Source organism: Heterocephalus glaber, unplaced genomic scaffold (assembly GCF_053883595.1).
Source record: "Heterocephalus glaber isolate CG9 unplaced genomic scaffold, H.glaber_assembly_v1.0 deba00001543, whole genome shotgun sequence".
NCBI lineage: Eukaryota > Metazoa > Chordata > Mammalia > Rodentia > Bathyergidae > Heterocephalus > Heterocephalus glaber.
Window position 1 is genome coordinate 4,488,440 of NW_028258336.1, and position 20,314 is coordinate 4,508,753.

The following is a 20,314-nucleotide window of genomic DNA, read 5'->3' on the forward strand; positions in this document are numbered from 1 at the left end:
AAACAGATAATCCTCAATTCTATCCTCTGTGATAATCTCACAGAAAAGTTTTTGTGAATTTGATTAGTTTGGTAATGTGATTGACAGTCTTAGAAATATTATTAATACTTACTTAATATGATTTATCCATTATTTATCCACTTAATCAACATGATTTTTCTCCAATGGTTACTGTAAATTTAGAATCAAGTGTATAAGGCATTTGGTATGTATTTTTATATTAGACTCATTTCCATTTTAGGTTCCAATTCCTATTTTTTCTTTCTTCTTTCTCACATACTTTTACTTTGTGTTATTTTGCTGTAGGCTACTTTGATCCCTATAAAAACAAGTTGGTTCTCATCACAAAAATATGTTAACTATGTGAGGTAATGCCTACATTAATTAGCTAGATTTAGTCATTTCAATAGATAGATAGATAGATATACTTCACAATGTCAAGTTGTACACAGTAAATATCCATCAATTTTTAAAGAGTATTTAATAAAAAGCCAAGTTAGTATACTTGGATAGGAGGAAAATTTATTGTTCTTCTAAATGTTAAAAAAGAAGACTATTAAATTACATTAAAAATTAATACTGCAGAAAGTAACTTTATAGGCAGTGAGTGCTCTTATCCTGTGGTTTCATAATTGGCCTTGTAGCTAGTCATTTTCTAATATCTGTGGCCCAGATAAATCAAAATAGCATATAACTGTGCCAGTATGATTTTTTTTTGTGCTCTGGGCTCTATGAGGAGAAGTATGATTATAAAATAGTTAAAATTTTGTATCTGTGCTATAGATATTTAGCCTGATTTACAAAATGTTCAAATGGAATATACCTGATAATCCTGTAAAATGTTATAAACCTAAAAATCTTCACTTTGCTTACCTTGTAAATACACCATCCCTGTCTTTGCAGTGGAAGGCTCCTCATTCCTCTGATCTCAGACCTCTCTAAGAATTACATGCCATTAAGTATCAAAATTTTTTTCCTATAGAAGTGTCAGAACTTCACAATACACAATTGATATTGTACTATTAAAGAATCTGTCAAGGTCCTGTGTTCAATCCCTGGTATCCACCCCCCCCCCCAAAAAAAAAAGAAAGGAAAGGAGGGAGAGTCTGTACAAGGGCCAGAGATTTAGCTCAGCAGAGCTGTGCCTGCCTCGCAAGCACAAAGTCCTGAGTTCGATCCCTGGCATCAAGGGGGGGGGGAGAATCTGTACAGTCATGTGCTTATGATTTTTATTTTAAACCAGCTAGATATTTCCTTCCTTATATATTCCTTGTTGCAATGCACTATTATATAAAGATCAGTTGAAAGTTTTTGTATGTTTGTAATTTCACCAAATATCTATTGTCAGTTTGAGATTATTCTTTTAAATGTTAAATCTGTTTTTTCCCATCTTCCTTTTCAATCCAGTCTCCTAAAATTAAAAAAAAAGAAACAATGAAAATACATCTTCAAAGATGTTTTAGTATACTTTTAATAGTGCATTCATTTTTAAAAGTGTCTATATGAATATTTTTGCAAATCCTGTGGTACTTTGAGAGTTTTGTAGACAATCCAACAGGGCTTCACTTTGTTTACCTTGTAAACATACCATTCTTATCTTTGCGCCAGTAGGCTCCTCATTCCAAATCTCGTAGGATTTCTGGTTTTCTAGGTGGCAGGCCCCAAAAAACAGACCCCGCTCCATTCTTCAGTCTGCACTGCTAAATCTTAGCTAAAACTAAGCCACTCAGAAAAATTCAGCCCTGAATGACTAGTAATGACTAAGTAGATGAAAAAGGAATGGGAAACATGCTAACTGGCTAACACCAGACCACTTCTCAGGACTGAGTTCCTGACAGTACCTTAGACTACTTACAATATTTATTTAAGCTTTTTTTTTTTTTTATTTGTTCAGGTTTATTTTAAACTGACACCAAGAGCAAGCCCAAAACAGTCAGTTATTATACTAAACTAACATTTTGATGAGATAGAGAGTACTCCAATAATCCATCAGTTTATTTACCTGCACATCTACAATAAACACAGATCTCTGATTATTCTATTTCATCCCAGGCATTTTCTCATTGCCTACCTATTAGAATTCACCAGCCTTGCTTGGAATTGTTGGAGTAATAGCCCATGAAATCTCTGATTATTACAGTCTTCTAACTATATTGCCTCTATTTTCTAGGGTAATAATATGATCCTTGAGTTTTGGAACCAATTCTATAGTAGAATGACATAGTCGTACACCTCTCAAAGATGAACCACATATGGGCTTTAAAGCTAATGAATGTGGTTGGGCTTGGTGATAAATATCTGTAATTCCAGCACTCTGAGAGCCTGAGGCAGGAGGATTACAAATTCAGTCCCAGCCAGGGCAACTTAGTGAGATCCTGTCTCAAAATAAAAAGTAAAGGGCTGCCAATGTAGCTCAGTGCAAAGACCCTGCGTTCAATCCCCAGTACTAGCCCCAAATAAGTTGATATATATGGTATTTGAAATATTACACAGTAATTTTTTTTAACCTCTGAGAACTGCTAAGATCAGTACTTTGTTTCTCTTTGTCTTTGAATTTAGTGTTCTGCTCAGTGTGGCCTTGGCCAGCAAATGAGAACTGTACAGTGTCTCTCCTATACTGGACAGACATCCAGTGAATGTCCAGAAACTGTTCGGCCACTGTCAATGCAGCAGTGTGAAAGCAAATGTGACAGCTTCCCCATCTCCAACACCGAAGGTGAGTTTCCCATGGAAAACTGCCCTGTGGTCTCCTAGGAATCACCTCTACTATTACCCAGGGTTTGAAAAGCGCCATAAGCCCATAGGAAGGGTGTGGTTTGTATAGCCCATTTGTAAAAGTCTGTCTATATACTGATGGTAATCAGGAAACCTAAGTTTTTTCCTATTTCTCTAACTGTATGCCCTTGTCAGTTAACTTCTCTAGAGCCAAATTTACCTGTCTATAAAATGAGGAGTTAGAGTGGATAATCTGTAAGGTCAATTCCCATTTACTATTCCATGTTTGACATATTAGAACACTACAGGTGATTTCTAAATGGGCCATTCTTATAAGTGAAAACTTTTGTTTCTTTTTGGATATGACAGTGATTCTCTTACCATCATGAAGATTCAATTCATATTTGTTATGCATATAATGAAATCATAAATTTTAAGACTGTTTTAAATGATGATTTTCTCATTGTAGAAAAGTGAAAAAATAATTATGTAGCTGTTTATAAAGAAGGACAAAGGAATTTTCCCTCTGAAATATTCTTCTTATATTCATGGAAATAAATCCTTTTACTAATGGCAGATGTCAATATCCTATATTTTATCTTTTATTTAAATAAAAGGGTTTTTTTGTTTTGTTTTTGGTACCGGAGATCGAGCTCAAATAAAAGTATTTTATTCAAGTAGCCATTCATTCAAAACATTATGAAAGAAATTATCTGGACTATGTCAACAAATATTGTACAGTCAAGAAGTTCAGAGCCATAGGCTGGGGACTTAGCTTAGTGGTTCTGCTGCCTGCCTTGCAAACAAAAGGTCCTGAGTTCAATCCCCAGTACCAATATATATATGAGAGAGAGTGAGAGAGAGAGTCACAATCAAATACATACACAACATCTGAAGTCATAAATTTACATTATGTAAAAAAAACTCTGCTGTAGGGCCCTGCTTTAAAAAAAAACTGTCATGAGTACATAGTCAAATAATTTGTTAATATAATCCAATTGAAAACAATGTGCTTATAAACCTTATCAAAAGAGATCTGTTCCTTTTGGTCAGATCCATCCAGTTTGAAGGATGTTTTTAAAATTATATTCACGATCTTAGTTTCGCTGCAATTTTGTTTTAGGAAAAGCAGTCATCTTGTATGACAGGTTGCAAGATTTTGTATTTTTGCAAAAGTTCTGTTTTTTTGTATCTAGTCTCTCAACATAATACACTTTTTGTACATGTTATTTACCCTTTTAAACAGTATCACTTCATCCTACATTAATTCAAATTCACAACTTTAATTTGCAAAATCTTTTTTTTGTCCCTATGATAAGGGACACACTAGAAATACAGCTTTTCCTCTCTTGAGAAGGGCTCAGAATTCATGACAGACAGAAATAGTTTTCTCAGAAAAGTTACAGCTTTTTTTTCTTTGGTACCGGGGGGATCGAACTCGGGTCCTTGCACTTGCACAGCAGGCAGTGAAACCACTGAGCTAAATCCCCAGCCCATATAGCTTTTAAATGATCTAAATAAAAATAGCTCTCTTCCATGAGGCTGTAGAAAACAAATCTTATTTACTGTGTGTATGTAACATATAATCTTGATAACAATCTTCTGAGAGTTGTTATTACTGACGAGGAAGATGAGACACTAAGAGGGATAGTGACTTCTTCAAATTACTAGACTAGGAAGTAGTAGAATCAAGATTTGAACGTAGATTTGGTGGAGCCCAAGGCATGTCAATTTCCACTATGTTCACATGCTATTCTTTTTGTTATATGCTATTCTTAATTCACTCTTTAGGATACTTTGGGCCTGGGCTATAACTGAATGATAGAACACTTGCCTAACATATACAAGGTTCTTAGTTTGGTCTCCAGCACAAAAAAGGAAGGGAGGAAGGGAAGGATAAGAAGTTGTAAAGAGGATATTTTGATGTGAAAATATTCTAGTTTTTAAATGGAGATACTTCTGGCATGCTCATCAGCCTACTTCAATAGATTAAGCCTTAGTCATCGCTGACATAACTGGCTTTTGGCATGCCCACAACTATATATATTTTGAAGTTATGTTTATAGCTTTGTTTCAGGCAATTTTAGTGATTTATTTAAAAGTTTCAGCCGGGGATTTAGCTCAGTGGCACCGCGCCTGCCTTGCAAGCACAAGGTCCTGAGTTCGATCCCTGGTACCAAAAAAAAAATTTTTCTCTGTAGTAAATAATTATTGTATATAAGCTCTGCAGTTGAACTTACAATACTATTTTCAGTTTGCCTAATATCACTCACAAAAAATACTTGTTTCTGCCTTAAAGAAATTCTCTTAAAATTGTAAGTATTGACCTGAGATTTCTTGAATTATTTGGAGAACACCAAATGACCATTTCATCTGCCCAACTAATCATTTTTTATTAATACTCATCTGAAGTAAGCAGTTAAGATAATATTTTCAAACTTCTCAGTAAAGGAAGAAATTTTTAGAAAATTATTAATCCTGTGAAGTATGACTAATGTTACATCATTATTACCTAAAGCAAGAGGATCTCTTTCTCTCATAAAGTTAGATTTAAGTACCAACAGTGTTTCTGTCATAACTTTTTTGTGTTTTCTTCAACTTCCCAATAGTATATGTGGATTCTATTTAAATACATAAAAACTATTTGTTCATTTTAATTAGCAGGTAATTATTGAATACTTTCTGTGGCCAGCCTCTACTATTTCTTAGGGACAATTCAAATACATTTATAAATTTATAGTGTTTCAAGGTAAATACTTAAATGAATGTTTAATTTTTTAAAATTTTATAAAGGAAGACAGGAAGTATTATGTGGAACAGTTTACAAAAATGCTAAGGAGGAGCTGGGGCTTTAGCTCAGTGGTTTCATCACCTGCTGTGCAAGTGCAAGGACCTGAGTTCGATCTCCGGTACCAAAAAAAAAAATTGCTAAGGAAGGCTCAAATGAAGCGTCAATGATTTAAACTTTTGGATCAAGTCAGGTCTCATAAACTGTGTGGCCTGTGAGCTAGCCATAATGTATAGTTGGAAAAACTCAGTATACTATAAGCTATCATCCATAGAGAAATAGAATGGACAGATAACATCCATCTCAAAAGAGAAGAAGCTCTTGCTTAAAAATAATGTGAGTAGTTTGATAAGGCTTGTGAGGAATCATATCAGAGAGAGAAGGAAATGCCTCCTAGTAAGGGAAAGTCTAGTAGTTGAGGAAAGAGCAGTTTCTGGTTAATGAAAGAGAACAGATGAGGACCCCTAATTTCCCAACAAAATCAGGCTCCTTTGACTGTCATTAGGATTCGGCTGAAAGGCCAGTTTAGCTCTACCTCAAGACATGGTAGAGTTATGGAAGATCTCTCAGGATCTCAAATACAACTTTTTGTTGGGTCTCTATGGATGAAATGAGCCAAAGGTAAAATCTTAAGCAGTGTTTTAATTACCAAGATTTAGGTAATTGGTCTCCTCCTCCCACACACACACTAAATATTTTGTTATGAAAAAAGTTTCAAACATACAGCAAAGTTGAAAGAATTTTACAGTGAATATCCACCATTTAGATTCTACCATTAACAGTTTATTAAACTTGTTTTTTTTACAGATATATCCATTCCTCAAAGTGATGGCTTTTAAATAACGTGCTCCATGCATCCAACCATTAATTCATTTACTTAGCAAACATATTTACTATGTGTCAGGCACTGAAACTATGAAGGGAATACAACAATGTCCCTGGCTTCAAAGGGAGCACCACTGAGTAGAAGTGGCAACATGTAAACAAGTAATTTTCACAACATGAGCAGTATTTTAACAGAGATAGCAAGAAGCTACCATGAGAAAGTATACAGGTCATAATGCAAATAACAGCACCATCAACAAGGAACCAGAGCTGGGCCCTGGAAGGCTTACAGTTTACCAAGGGAGCACTGGAATGTGGGGCACTGGGATGCAGAATATAGGGCAAATGTGTGTAGTCATAATGAAATTTGAGTAAAATTTAAAATAAAAATACAATAAATGGAGAGTGAAGAAATGGAAAGTTAAGATATCCAAGGATAGTAACAGAAAAGGATTTAGAAATAGAGTATCAAAAAAAAAGTAGAGTGTCTCTGGTACCAAAAAAAAATACAGTTATCAAAAAATAAAAATAGTGCCACACACCTGTAATCCCAGCACTTGGGAGTCAGAGGCCATCTTGGACTACATAGTAAGTTCAAGTCCAGCTTAGAATATACAGTGATACCTGTCTCAAAAAAAAAAAAAAAAAAAACCAGTGAGAAGGAAATAGAAAATAGGAAATAGGCAGATATAATTCACTGTGTTCAATATCTGCTTTAATTTGTTTCAGAAAACCCTCAGTGAAAGATTAACAAATTATAGACATTATTTCCCTCTCACTATTTTAATTTCTTTTGAGACAAGGTCTCTTTGTATATTCTAAGCTGGCTTTGAACTTACTATGTAGCCCAGCTGGCCTCCAGCTCGAGGTGATCCTCCTGCCTCAGCCTCTGGAATGCTGGGATTACAGGCATGCGTCACCATGCTTGGCATTATTTGAATTTTTTGATGTTCTACTTCTGAATCTTTTTCTGATACTATTCTTGGATATTTAAACTTCTCATTTCTTCACTCTTTCTCCATTTATTTTTTATTTTACCTCAAATTTCATGTGACTGCACTTGACAGACTTCCACTGATGAGGGTAACACTACATTGCTGCTGAAAGTAAATTACAGACAAACTGGATATAAATGTATTTCAAATACTAAGAATAATTTTTAAAGTACATATGGCAGCTGGGAGTAGCATGCTCAGGCTCCCCAAAATTCTGTCCAAAATTCCATTTCATTCATCATTTGTGCAGTTTCAAGTTTCCTTGTAAGTCCTTTCAGCTTCTCGATAGCACAGGCACTCTGTCATCTGGTATTTATTGCTGACAGGTAGTAATTCACAGTGTGCCATGAGGTGGTAACCAACTCAGGAAAGGTGTGATTAGTGTACATTGGTTTACCAGCCTGGGATGTCTAATGGTGGCCTTGGTGAGTTTCAGTCTCCCTCAAGCAAATGGCTGGGAAAGCCTAGGCAGCTCCAAAATCTCATACCAAGATCCTTTAAACAAAGTAGCCACTGAATTCAGGTTTTAATGTGGAATCTGATGTATGAAAATTAGTGAAAGGAATAATAAAGGTAATTTGAAGACTTTGATTTCAAGGAGGTGAAGCTAGGTTTTTTTCCTTTGGCACTTCAAAGAGCTTATAATCCATTTAGGATTCAGGTTCACATTCCTGGCTGTCTGGGTTGGAGGGAACCTGGATTTAGGTTGGGATTAAACCACCTTGAGATCGAGCATGGGTGGCATAACACATCATTATACTGGAGAAAAACAGAAAGCAAAGAGAGAAAGGGATGGTTTAGTCCATGGTAAAATAAATCAGAATCTGATATCACCTTGTTTCAAAGACAAAAAGAAGTCCTTTGCATTGTAAAGAATAAGGTCCCCCAAAATTTCATCCTTCCCTAGCTTAAATATGTAAAATGTTAAGGGCTCAAGTACAATACTATCAAGAACACAGGGAGTACACATCCCCCACCCCAGCTCCTGCACCACACATGCACATGCACAGACTTGGCCTTCACATTTCTCACCAGACTCTCCATTTCCATGGGCAGTTTGTCAGAAGCACAGCTGTTTGTACTTTTTTAATCTAAAAGATACACTTGGGAGCTTAATTCATAACCCCACTTACTATGTTCTTCTGTATCTCACAAAAAGCCTACAAACAGAGGGTATGTGTTTTACAGAAAAGGATATAGAAGGGGCCAGCCTGGTCATGGAAGGATCTGTCCCTGAGTATCCCAATTTACACTAATGAAACAAGTAGGCAAACTTTGCAACATTTGATGAAGTAAACATTGAAAACTCCATTTGAAGTGTTAGTCTTGTACTTTTTGGATCAAATCAAGCCTTCAAAGTCACAATGATTCTGAATCAAATTGCATCCTAAATTCATAAGCCTCTCTGTTCAGTGTATTTTGAAAGCATGTCTTTTAGGTCAGCATTTTGAAAGATTAATGAAAAGCACCTGGGGAAAGATTCATTGAAACAGCAATGATAAGTAGATTCATGTGTTGCCTATGAAACAGGTTGTCTAATTTTTATCATTCAACTCTGCTGAAACCTAGATTACCCATGAGAACCAGTTTAGCAGGTGTGGCAAGTTACTTAAGGTTCTAATGATGGATTTAGTTCACATCACAGGGTATAGGAACTACTTTTTTTTTTTTTGGTACTGAAGATCGAACTCAGGACCTTGCGCTTGCAAGCCAGGCACAGTGCCACTGAGCTAAATCCCTGGCAGGAATTATTTTTAAGTCCTGATGTGTTCTCATGTCTCCCTGATAAGAATTTGGGAATACTCCAAAAATCATTAGTCCTACCAGAAGCCTGTGTCCTTGGGTGAAGTGTGATTTTTTCAGAGATGGAGTGAAATTTAAAAAGGGAAGAGACTAGTTAGATCCCAAATGTTTCCTAAAAACCATATAATGTGGAACTCTTAACTTTCCAATATCTATTTTGGTAGCGGGGATCAACTCGGGACTTTGCGCTTTCGAGGCAGGCAGCAGAACTACTGAGCTAAATCCCCGGCCCCCCAAAATCTTGATGAGGAAAAAAAATGTCTTGTCATTTTCTTTCCAGAAAAATACTTAGCTAGTATATGACAACAGTAGAAGAGAAAAGTCAGACACTTTCATCTCAAAATCTGTGTCTTGCTAGCTCAGATTCGCTATTTAAAAAGCAGTAAAGGGGCCGGGGATTTAGCTCAGTGGTTCTGCTGCCTGCCTCGCAAGCGCAAGGACCCGAGTTTGATCCCAGGTAACAAATAAATAAATAAATAAATAAATAAATAAATTTCTTTGTAAAAAGCAGTAGAAGGGCAAGGGGCATAGCTCAGTGGTAGAGGGAGTGCTTAGCATGCACAAGCCCTGGGTAGATATAAGTGCAACTGCCTGAAGAGAATATGATAGTAAAGACCAAAACTTCAAACTACAACTACAGAAGATACTACCAAAAAACTTCTTAAAGAATTTCTTTTAGTAGATCTTCTAGTATTATTTATTTGTATTACTTGAGTATAGAGAAATTTTTAATATCAATGTCTTCTCTATATTATCTAGAAATTAGTGCCAACTGAAGATCATTCAGAAATTAAAACAGGACATTTCTGTTATTGTCTGATTTTGATAGGAAAATGTTTTATGTACAACTTTTTCAGAATTTTTTAAATCAAAAAGTAGGCTATATTGGGTTTTTTTGGTACCAGGGATCAAACTCAGGACCTTTTGCTTGCAAGGCAGACAGGTGGGAACAGCACTATTAAGCTAAATCCCTGGCCCAACAGTTTCATAATCTTAATGAATTTTGAGGATGAGGCCAACCAATGAAGGGATAAATTTTATAGTTTTGGCTTCTCAACTGCATCAGCCCTGTCAATGAGTTAAATCCAACAATGCAACAAATGAGTCCTCGCTAAGGTAAAAGTGGCAGTAAGTTGAATGCACCAATATAATTTAAAAGTGGTAACTATATTTTGGGAATTGCATTTAACTTTCTATAATAATGGGTCTTTAAAACTTCTTGGTGTATCTAAAATCCCTTTTCACTTATGTAATGGGTTTTTTTTTGGCTGGGGTGGGGGGTACCAGGATCGAACTTGGGACCTTGAGCTTTTGAGCCAGGTGATAGAACCACTGAGCTAAACCCCCAGCCCTCATTCATGTAATTTTACAAAATTTGAACAGGAAGATACAGTGAAGAAAAGTAGGAATAGATAATTCAGGCTACTCTAAGTGTCTGTGACCTAGAATATTCCTTTTTTTTATTCATTAATTTTATTGGTATATTTTAGGTATACAGTATAATGATATTCATCACTGGGAACTTGTACCTTTACATGATATATCTTGGTTCTTATTTTTTCCCCATCCCCCTGACCTTCCTCCACCCCTCCACCCCTCCCTATTTACAAAGACTTTGTTTCCGTTTTTTCCTTTTCTCATATTTATTCCTTCCCTTCTTTGCTTTTTTAAAAACACTTTTCCCCTTTCCCTATGGAGGCAAAGCAAACTCTCAAAAAAACAAAGAAGAGCTGACTATGATGTCCCAAAAATTGCCTTATCAGTAGTGCCAGCCAAGAATGCACAGGCACAGGCAGAAACATTTTATATCTAGATGCCAAGAATGCTGAAATCAGAGTGGCTCTGCAGTGGCCCTGTCCTATCCCAGTCCTTAAACCAACTAGCGGCTGTATGACTCAGCATGAATTTCATAACCATGTTTTAGTTTAAGTTTTGTTGTCTGTGTAAAGTTGACATATTATATACTTAAAATGATTAATATAAAAATATATAAAACCACCTAAAGTTGAGCCTGACACAAAGGAAGTGCTTGATAAATTATAATATTTAATGCTGTTATTATCAAATTGAGCACTTGTGGACTTAAAAGACAGAAAGAATAAAAGACAACTCATAGTTGACCTTTGATGAATAGATTCTCATCAATCCCAATATTGCAATGAATCAATTCTTCTAGTCAACATAGTTCCTAGAAGGCAAAAACCAAGAAGTAGGAACTAAATTTTCCATACAGTCCTCCTTTTCAGGAGTTCCCATACTCCTTTAAAGCTAAATGTCCTTGTACAGCTTAAACAGTTCCATATTAATGTCTCATAGAGACCTACTTTCTGAGCTTTGGCAGTCTCTGGATCTTCCCAGGTCTTTCCTCACTTCTTCCTCCTGCTCTCTGTTTTATAGCATTCTGTTCATTTGCTTCTGTGCAAATGTGTAACCCTTCCAAAAGCCTATATTCATTTCCATAGGGATCTCAGAGAAATAATATATGGTTGTTTTCAGAGACAGATGTTTTTGTGTCAATAATGAGAGAACAAACTGAATGCTTACTCTGAGCCAGGTGCCATGGCATGTGCTTTACACTATGCTCATGTAAGCCTCACAACATCCTTATATGAGCAGGTCTTATCATAGTCTTCATTTTAGAGATGAAGGATCTGAGATTTAGAGTTGTGTTATAACTTGGGAAAGGAAAAATGTTATAGAGGTAGGGCCAAAATTCACTCCACACCCACCTGACTCCAGACTTCCTGGCTATTAACTACTATGTTGTGCTGCTATCAAGAGCAATTTAAGAGGTGCTCATCATGAACCCCTACCTCCCTGAACTTGATCCCAGGACCCAGTGACTTCCTACTCCCAACTCAATTAGTTGGTAGCTAACTTAACAAAGGTTAAGTTTTTCCCTGGCAAGCTCAGGGAGAGACATTCTGGGTTATCCCTGAGCTCACCCTGAGGCTGGATACAGTAATGCTCCTGAACAGAGGGCTGTGCTGTGGGCCTTTGCACACAGAGGAGAGTTTTATTTCCAGCACCTGGCTAAGGAGCAAATGCCCCATGGCTTACATTTGTAGTAGATGGGTAGATGGGTAGGTGGAGGAAGAACAAATTTATAAATATTCTATTTGTTATGTATTATTTAATCAAATCCCAAAGTCTAAAATCTAGAAGAAAAATCTGAATTTGTTCATATTTCATTCAACTCAGAATTTTCTATTCCATCAACTCTTCTAAAAATGGAGTAAGGACTCTTGGAATAAAATTGCGACCCTGGAAATACTCATCTTTGTTTTGTCTACAAACTGTTTTAGAGCTGTTTTCAAACTGTCTCCTGTCTTTAGGCAATGTTTTCTCAGTAGCAATCTGAATTTTGCATCCTTATTGAGAAGTTTACCATACAACTCCTTGCTTCCTTCCTATCGTCAAGCAGTAAGAGACACTAATAACTACTAACAGTAGCAATGCAGTATCTTATAGTTACCCAACACTTTATAGGCACCAGACTCTGCTCTAGTTGTTGTACATAAGGATGTTCATGTAGTTAACACATGTTACATGTGACAGTGGGTAGTCCAATTACTCCAAAGTTGAAAAAACCTAGGCTTGGAGAGATTACATGATTTGTTTAGTCATAAAGTTTAGTAAATGGTAAAACTAGGATTATATCTGGCTCCTAATTGTATATCCTTGTGCTATTAAAATAACAATTCTCCTCTGTTTATCAACTAAATTGCTTTTATATTTTGTCAAAAAAATTCAAAGCTAAAGTTTATTTTATATTTTAAGTAGTTGTGCTATGTCTTGTTGCAGAGTATGAGAGTGGTTACCCTGTTAAGTGGGTGACATTATGTCAGTAGAGGTGCACTCAGCTTTCTTCATTATTTTAGTAAATGTTTTACCTGGACAATATATTCCTCTTGGTAACAGTGATAGTAACAGATATTTTTCCACAAAAATTTTGTGAGTCAAAACTTTTTTGGTTACTTTTATTGGTCATGACTATTTAGAGAGGAAAACAAACAACCCAATTCCCAGTGATCTCCAATTTAAAATTTGTGAAAATCTTTTCCCTGCAAATTTACACATGATCCACCAAATATCATCTGATTTATTTTTAAGTACAATTTTAAATAAGTTTTTTGTGTTCCTCCTACCTTCTTTCAGCCAAAACTTAAATTTACTAAGAATATAGTATGAAAACTTCATTCAAATTTCTAAATATTATTCTCTTTGTATATGTGCTGCTGAAGTGAGCACTATTATTCTCTTTGTAAATCAAATCTTGAGTAAGGGAGTTTGATGGTGGCAGCACTTATGTTGTTTCGTTTGTTTGTTTTTGGTTTGGTTTTTTGAGACGGGGGCCTCGCTATCTAGTACAGGCTGGCCTTGAACTCACTATGTAGCCCAGGCTGGCCATGGTGATCCTCTAGCCTCAGCCTCTCAAGTGCTGGAATTACAGGCTTGTGCCACCATACCCTGGTAGAGCTCATGTTTTTAGGGGATTTGAGGGTTTCCATTTCAAATTTGAGGATTTCCACTGAAAGAATCTTAAAAATGAGATCAGTAAGATTGTTACCATGCTTTTCGATAATAACTAGAAACTTCCCCATTTCTTTGCATTTAATTTTCCATCTTTATCCTATGGCTCGTGTACCAGGTATTAGATCTCTCTGAATTTTAGTGGGTTTCTGGAGTCAGGAAAAACAAGGAAACCAACAAAAACTGTTCTGTCACCCTGTATTTTACCCAGTACCTTGCCTGATTCCTAATTAACTTAAACAATTTACTCAGTATATTTCATTATAGCTACCTGGAAAAATGAGGGTGGACATTTAATTCCAGAAGACATATAAAAATTTAATTACTAGATTAACATGATATTTTAAAATTCCCAGATAAAAGGGACCAGAATCCCAGAGAATATCACTATAAACAATGAGATTATATTGGTGGCAATGGATATGGAGGGCTGCTAATAATCAAAGGCCTATGTCCCTTTCTCTATACCAGCCCCTCAATCCCACCTCTGCACCTGACCTCCAAGGGGAGATGGGAAAAGAATAATTTATTCACCTTCTGGCTGCAAGAACTGTAGACTACAACTGTGGCAAGTCTAGGACTGAAGAGAAAATACACATAGGAAAAAAGGAGGCCATGTCTCACTTCAAAATTAAAAAAAGACATTTCTACATGTTTCCATAACCCACAGACTGCTGCCATTTGAGGCCAACCCTTTAAAGCTTTCCTCTTTGTCTAGTGTAGTTGCTGAATCCAGGCCACTGTCAACAATGCTTTGAATTCACCCAGGCCCACCCTCACATCTCCCAGGTACAGATTCTCTTGAGATGTATGTACTTTGATATCAAATAATGCCACTCATGTTTGATTTTGGATAACCTTGCACTGTTGAATAAAATAACCCTTGAGAAAGAAGCAATAAAAGCACTGTAAGAAAAATGACTCATGTTTCCAAGCTGTCTAAAGCGATCACTTATCCCAACAAATGGTAATTCTTTCAAGACACAGTAGGCATGCACCATACTTATAAAAGTCTGGAAGAAAAGCCTTGCAAACATTTTTGAAAATTATCACGTTAAAATATGTCAAAAGAATGTTTCTGGTAGGCTGTACCGGACAGAGTATACTTAAACACAAAAACAAAAACCACAAGGATGTGAAAGCCAAAGTAGATTGGCCTGAAGGGGATTGCTAGCTATCCAGGTGCATTGGATTGTTTATGTACTTGTTTGTGTATTTAATTATTTTCCATTTTCTGCCCCATCCTTTAGAGTGCAAAGATGTGAACAAAGTGGCTTATTGCCCACTGGTGCTGAAGTTCAAGTTCTGCAGTCGAGCATACTTCAGACAGATGTGTTGTAAAACCTGCCAAGGACACTGACCCATGGAAAGCCAGAGAGAGAACCTTGTCATTTCATCATGGAAATGCGTCCATCAATGAGAGCCACCCAGAGGAAGAGGATTGATGTCCTTGCAAAAGCATTACCCTGTGGAAAACGTAACCACTGGTCAGCCCTAGCTGACAGGATTTCAATATTATTTTAACTTCTGTGAAGTGGGATTAATTGATCCAAAGTGCTGGACACGGTATTAGGAGAGAATGCCAGATTGGAGAGATCCAAACAACACAAGGAGACTTGCTTACTGTGGAACGTTTGTGTTCTTTCGAGTAAATCCAATAGCCTGTTTACCTCCTTGGACCATTAAGATAATTTTTATTATGGACTTAGCAATGACACTGAATCAATTTGTATTTAAAACTGTTTAAAATGTAGCTGTTATGACTTGGTCAACTATAGAAGTAAAGAAGATTCAGAATTCTTAAGTCATAGCTTAAAAATATTTACTATACTTTATCTCACTAAACAGCACCACAATTTAAATTATAAACTGGGCTTTGAACTGTAATTTAAGAGCAATTTTAAATTAAAAGTAATGAAAGTTTGTATTATTTTTCTTCATTCCACTTAATTGCCTTAGGAATAATCCCCCTGTTCTGAACACTGCTGTGAGCCATATATAAAACTATATTAAACTGAACAATGAGGGACTTAGTTTAAAGCAGTGCATCAGTTACTGCAGCTGTGCAAGACTATAAATTCAATGCTGAAAGACTGTGGCCAACTTGCCATTGTGCAAGTGAAGCTGAGATTTCCATTAAAACTTTAAGAGAAAAACATTTCAATTTCATGCAGAAGCCAGACCTGGGATATGGTAAAGACTAAAGTACCAGGCTCTTTGCTATCACACAGAATGCCTTCTTCTTATTTGAGTTACACTAACTCAGTTGTGTTTTACATCCTCACCAGCCACAGAACAGTTTCTGCCCTGTTAGATTGTTGCACGCATGTTGAGCTTACTGAGTTGATGCCATGCAAAAGATAGACTGGCTCGGAACAACAAGGCAGACCCTTTTGCAATTTGCTGACAATTACAATGGGTTCTAGATGTCCCTTCTGTGATATGGTAGAAGGGCACTTATTTATATGACAGCAAGTATGTGTGTGTATGTGTGTGTATGTGTGCACACTGATGCTTTTGAATATATGGATAGATGAGTGTGCTTGCACATAAATGTGTTATTTCTATGAGTTTTAAAGTAGACAAGGGATAACAACCAAAGAAGAAAAACTCACAAAGACTAGAGATCATAAAACATAATTTTAATAGTCACTTAACCAATTAGTTTGTATTTTTATGGATACTCTAAATGGAGATTAAATGTGAAACCATGTCTGAGGCAAGTCAAACTCTAGAATAGCATCCACCTAAATTAAAGTGACTAGCTTATATCTTCAAATCTCACACTCTGTTCATCAGAAGACTCAACAGCTAGATTTTTTTCAAGAGAGTACTTATTAATATTAATATTTTTTACTTGAACACTTATAGCTTGTAGCAGGTTCTCAATGAATATGCCTTGTGTCCAATACTCCTCCTATATTGTACATGTGTGTACACCATGGGTACACCAGAACCTAAAACTCTAAATGGCTATTTTGTAAAGATAATATTTGCAGTTAAAGGGCATGTTTCACTTATATCCATCACTGTGCTCTGAAACTACACATCTGTATGTCACAAATACCATGATCTTAGGTTATTGATTTTTTTTTTCTGAAAGGAAGAGAGAACCTAAACTTCTGAGTTTGTTATGGACAGTTGGCACAGGGTTTTCTGCATACTCAGTCATGACCATCCTTAATTCATTACCAGCTTCTCTAAGTCCCACCTTTCTCATCCCTGAGTTTGCTAGAGAGTCCTATTGATGACACAAGAGATATTGCCAAGTCCACACCTATTCTGCCCATAGATGATCAAGTGCCACTTTGGCTTTTCATTGAAGGAAAATAGCCATGAGCAGCATGGCCCTGACAAGGAATTCCTTTGTTCTTTTTTTTTTTTTTTTTTAAAAAGGTAACTTGGTGCTACTGTGCCCTGGTGAAATAAACAAAAACTGGGTGGTTTCTATGCTACCTGTATCTTTCAACAGCACAAATATCAATTCATGTTTCTATTTCAAAAAGATCTCTTACATTACTGACTAAAGGCTCTATTTTACCTCACCTGGAAAATACCATTGCAATGACCATACCCCTGGGCACTGCAGTACCTCAACTGGTGCTAGAAGAGGCTTGCCTCTGAGACGTGCAACAGCACTGAGGGCAGCTTGCTTCCTGGAAAGCCATTGGATCACCTTTCAGGAGGGAAAGAAGCACAGAATATAACAGGATTAAACATTTTCAGGTAGATCCTGAATTTAAACCTCAGCAGGTTAAAAACTATGTTCCACAGCATGTTACAATACTGCTATTGCTATGTAGCTACTCACATGGCTACATGAAGCTTTGTTCCTAAGTAACAACAGAATTGTCAGTGGAGTCTAGACCACTGTGGCAGGCACTGAAAAAGTAGTGAGCTATCTGACACTTAGGAAACCCCAAGGAAAATGGTATCTTGCAGCTGGGAACAGGGTCTGCCACTGATATATAGGTCAGAACTACCAAAAAAGAAAAGGTAAATACACCCAAATGATCAAACCCCTGGAGATACATAGGGCTTTCTAACCGTTCATTTCATTAGGAACATTTTTTATTTGAGTGAATGTCATGTAGGTATCCTTAATAATACAGAACAAAATTACCTTTGTATTATTGTGATTAGTTGTTGCTTATTATTTTATACTCAGTATTAATGTGGTACACTGTTACTGCTTTTGCTTTTGTAAATTATATTCTAATTTATTGCCATGTTTCCTAACACTTGTCCTCCTTTCATTCTCCTGCTTGTGATGAAAATGAAAGTCATTGTAACACTTGATGGAGTGAAATTCCACACCAGGCACAGATTTCTTTTTAACATAATTTAGTAAAAATAAAAATTCAGCTTGTAAGAATTATTCAGATGGAAGTTGTGTATTTACTGAAAAGCTTGGTTAAACTTGCAGTACAAGGAATACTTTTTGGGATACCACTTCTACATTATCTAAATTATCCAGACAGTATCCAGGATTGAAATGATTTGGATATCTTTACTACCCTTCTCAGGAACTGCACCAAATATATGAGCATACTTTAGTCCTATCTAAATGCAAGGGCCTCGGGGTTTCTTGTGGGCTACATCAGAACAGCCAGCCACCCATTAATCAGTCATTCTGAAGCTAGAAAGGATATCCAGATTGACCACTACCATACAACTGCAGTCACTGGGTGCACACACAACTCTTTTGGGCTTTCTTTTGCCATTTGTGTAAATTCTTAGTATTACAGAACATACAAGGTATTTCAATTGAGGAAAAAGTGCTGAATGATGATTCCAAGGATTTTTCTCAGCAGATTCAATGGAGAACATAGAAACATGATGGACCAATTTTTCCACCTTCTGATATTTCCTGTTAGGCAGAAGAGAATAAATAACTCAGGCTTGGCTGAGCTGAATAACATAATATACAAAGGTCAATAAGAAAAACCTTTCAATGTGAAGGTGATCCCCCTGCATGCTTAGCTATTTGAGTACTTTCATAATGACAACTTCATCGGGTGCACAGGAAGATATAGAACATTGAAGCATGGTGACACTAGTCCACCCACTCACATCACCCACATGCCCTGTTTCTCTCTCTCTCTAAAATAAATCAGGTTAGGCTAAATGAGATGATTAGACAGTTGAGGGAGAGTATTTTCCCCAGATCATCCTAGGAACCAGAAGAGGCTGAAATATTATGAATACTTAGTGAATGAGAAGATCATGAGTGCCACCCATTTTAATCTCCCACTGCATTTGCAAAGGTTAGATCTCCCAGAGGTAGGAAAGGCAGGAATACTGGCAAGGCTTGCTTTAGCTTAGATTTATCAAATTAGAGTTTTATAATCTACAGTTTCTTTCAAGCTTCCAATTAAATGCTTTTTTCCCCCTTTGAAATATCTAAAGGACACTACTACTTAAGGTACTGATTCCAAGAACAATCTGCTCTCCATGGCGATTCTGGTGTTCTTCTGGAAACAATAGTCCATTCTTAAGCCCTTTTGCTCCAAAAGGCCAAGTGTTTTTCCAAGTAAATTAGGGGGAAATGAATGGACCTTGACAAGAAAAATATGTGAATGGGGAAAAAATTGTTACTTTTAAAAGAAGGAAAAAGTGTAATTCACTGTAAAAAAAAAAAAAAGTCTTAGTCCACAAGAATTGGAAAATTCTAAATAAATGATCACAAGAAAGATAAAAAAATCAATCACTGGATGAAAAGGGATGGATAAGCTGTGTTTGCAATTCTATCTCATTCATATCATCAGAATGTGTAGAATAAATTAACATGTGTTTTTAAAAGAATAGCTGTTGACAACAGTTTTCTACCTCAGACTTCAAAGCCTCAAGCTCCAATTTGAAAGAAAGGTGGTCTTTTCTCTCATCCCATTTTTTTCAGAGGGTTATTTTGAGCATTCTTGTCCCATATTTCATCCATACACAGTATCTGAGGCCAGAAATGGAACTGTGGCTTAAGAACTGGCTCCGCTTTAAAGAAAGCAGCATTATGCCTATTGTCTTTTGGTTGATGGCTCTCTATAGCCTACTGAAAGCCTGGAACTACATAGGTAATGAGGCTAATTTCCAAGACAAGTCTTGTCTTCAACAGAATAACACTGTAGTTACACAAGGGCCCAATACTACCTATTGTCCCTAGGTCCAGGGACATGAGCCCAAATGAGCCTGAATATTCTCATTCACTTCAGGGCACAGAACATCACACTTGACCAGTCAGGTTTCATTGCGGGGACTTTAAAACTTATGAAAATCAATCAAGATGTTTTGGATTTAGACACTTTAACTGATAGGAGTGGTTTCACAGCAAGAGGACAAGTAATCCCACCAACTCTGGGCTTCCTAGAAGTCAGCATGCCTTCCTCAGGTAACACTAGGTGATTCTGGGAGGGGCCTGGTCTATGCCACCAGAAAGGGCAGTTGTACATAGCAGGTGACCTTATGAGTTCACAGTGCTGTACTTACTCTGGAATTCCTGCAGGCAGAACAGTAATTGAGAGAAAGGGTCCCTGAAATTCCAAGCAAAGGTGACAAGTAGGAGTCGCAGTCCAGAGCTCCTTCAGGCCAGTTGTGGGCCTCTGTATCTGGAGAGTAGACTCAGCCATGATTAATCCTTCATACAAACTAATGTTTGTTGTGT

General features: G+C 36.6%; 1 protein-coding gene across 3 annotated transcripts in view; it reads left to right on the forward strand.

Moving 5' to 3' along the window:
• Adamts6 (ADAM metallopeptidase with thrombospondin type 1 motif 6) overlaps window positions 1-18,035 on the forward strand; it is a 295,156-nt gene extending 277,121 nt beyond the window's left edge. For all 3 annotated transcript variants that reach the window (XM_087189555.1, XM_087189557.1, XM_087189556.1), the window contains 2 exons: window positions 2,560-2,716; window positions 14,910-18,035. In XM_087189555.1, the coding sequence (XP_087045681.1) occupies window positions 2,560-2,716; window positions 14,910-15,019 (267 nt within the window). In that variant the 3' untranslated portion in view covers window positions 15,020-18,035. The remainder of the gene's footprint in view (window positions 1-2,559; window positions 2,717-14,909) is intronic.
• The last annotated feature ends 2,279 nt before the right edge of the window (window positions 18,036-20,314 follow it).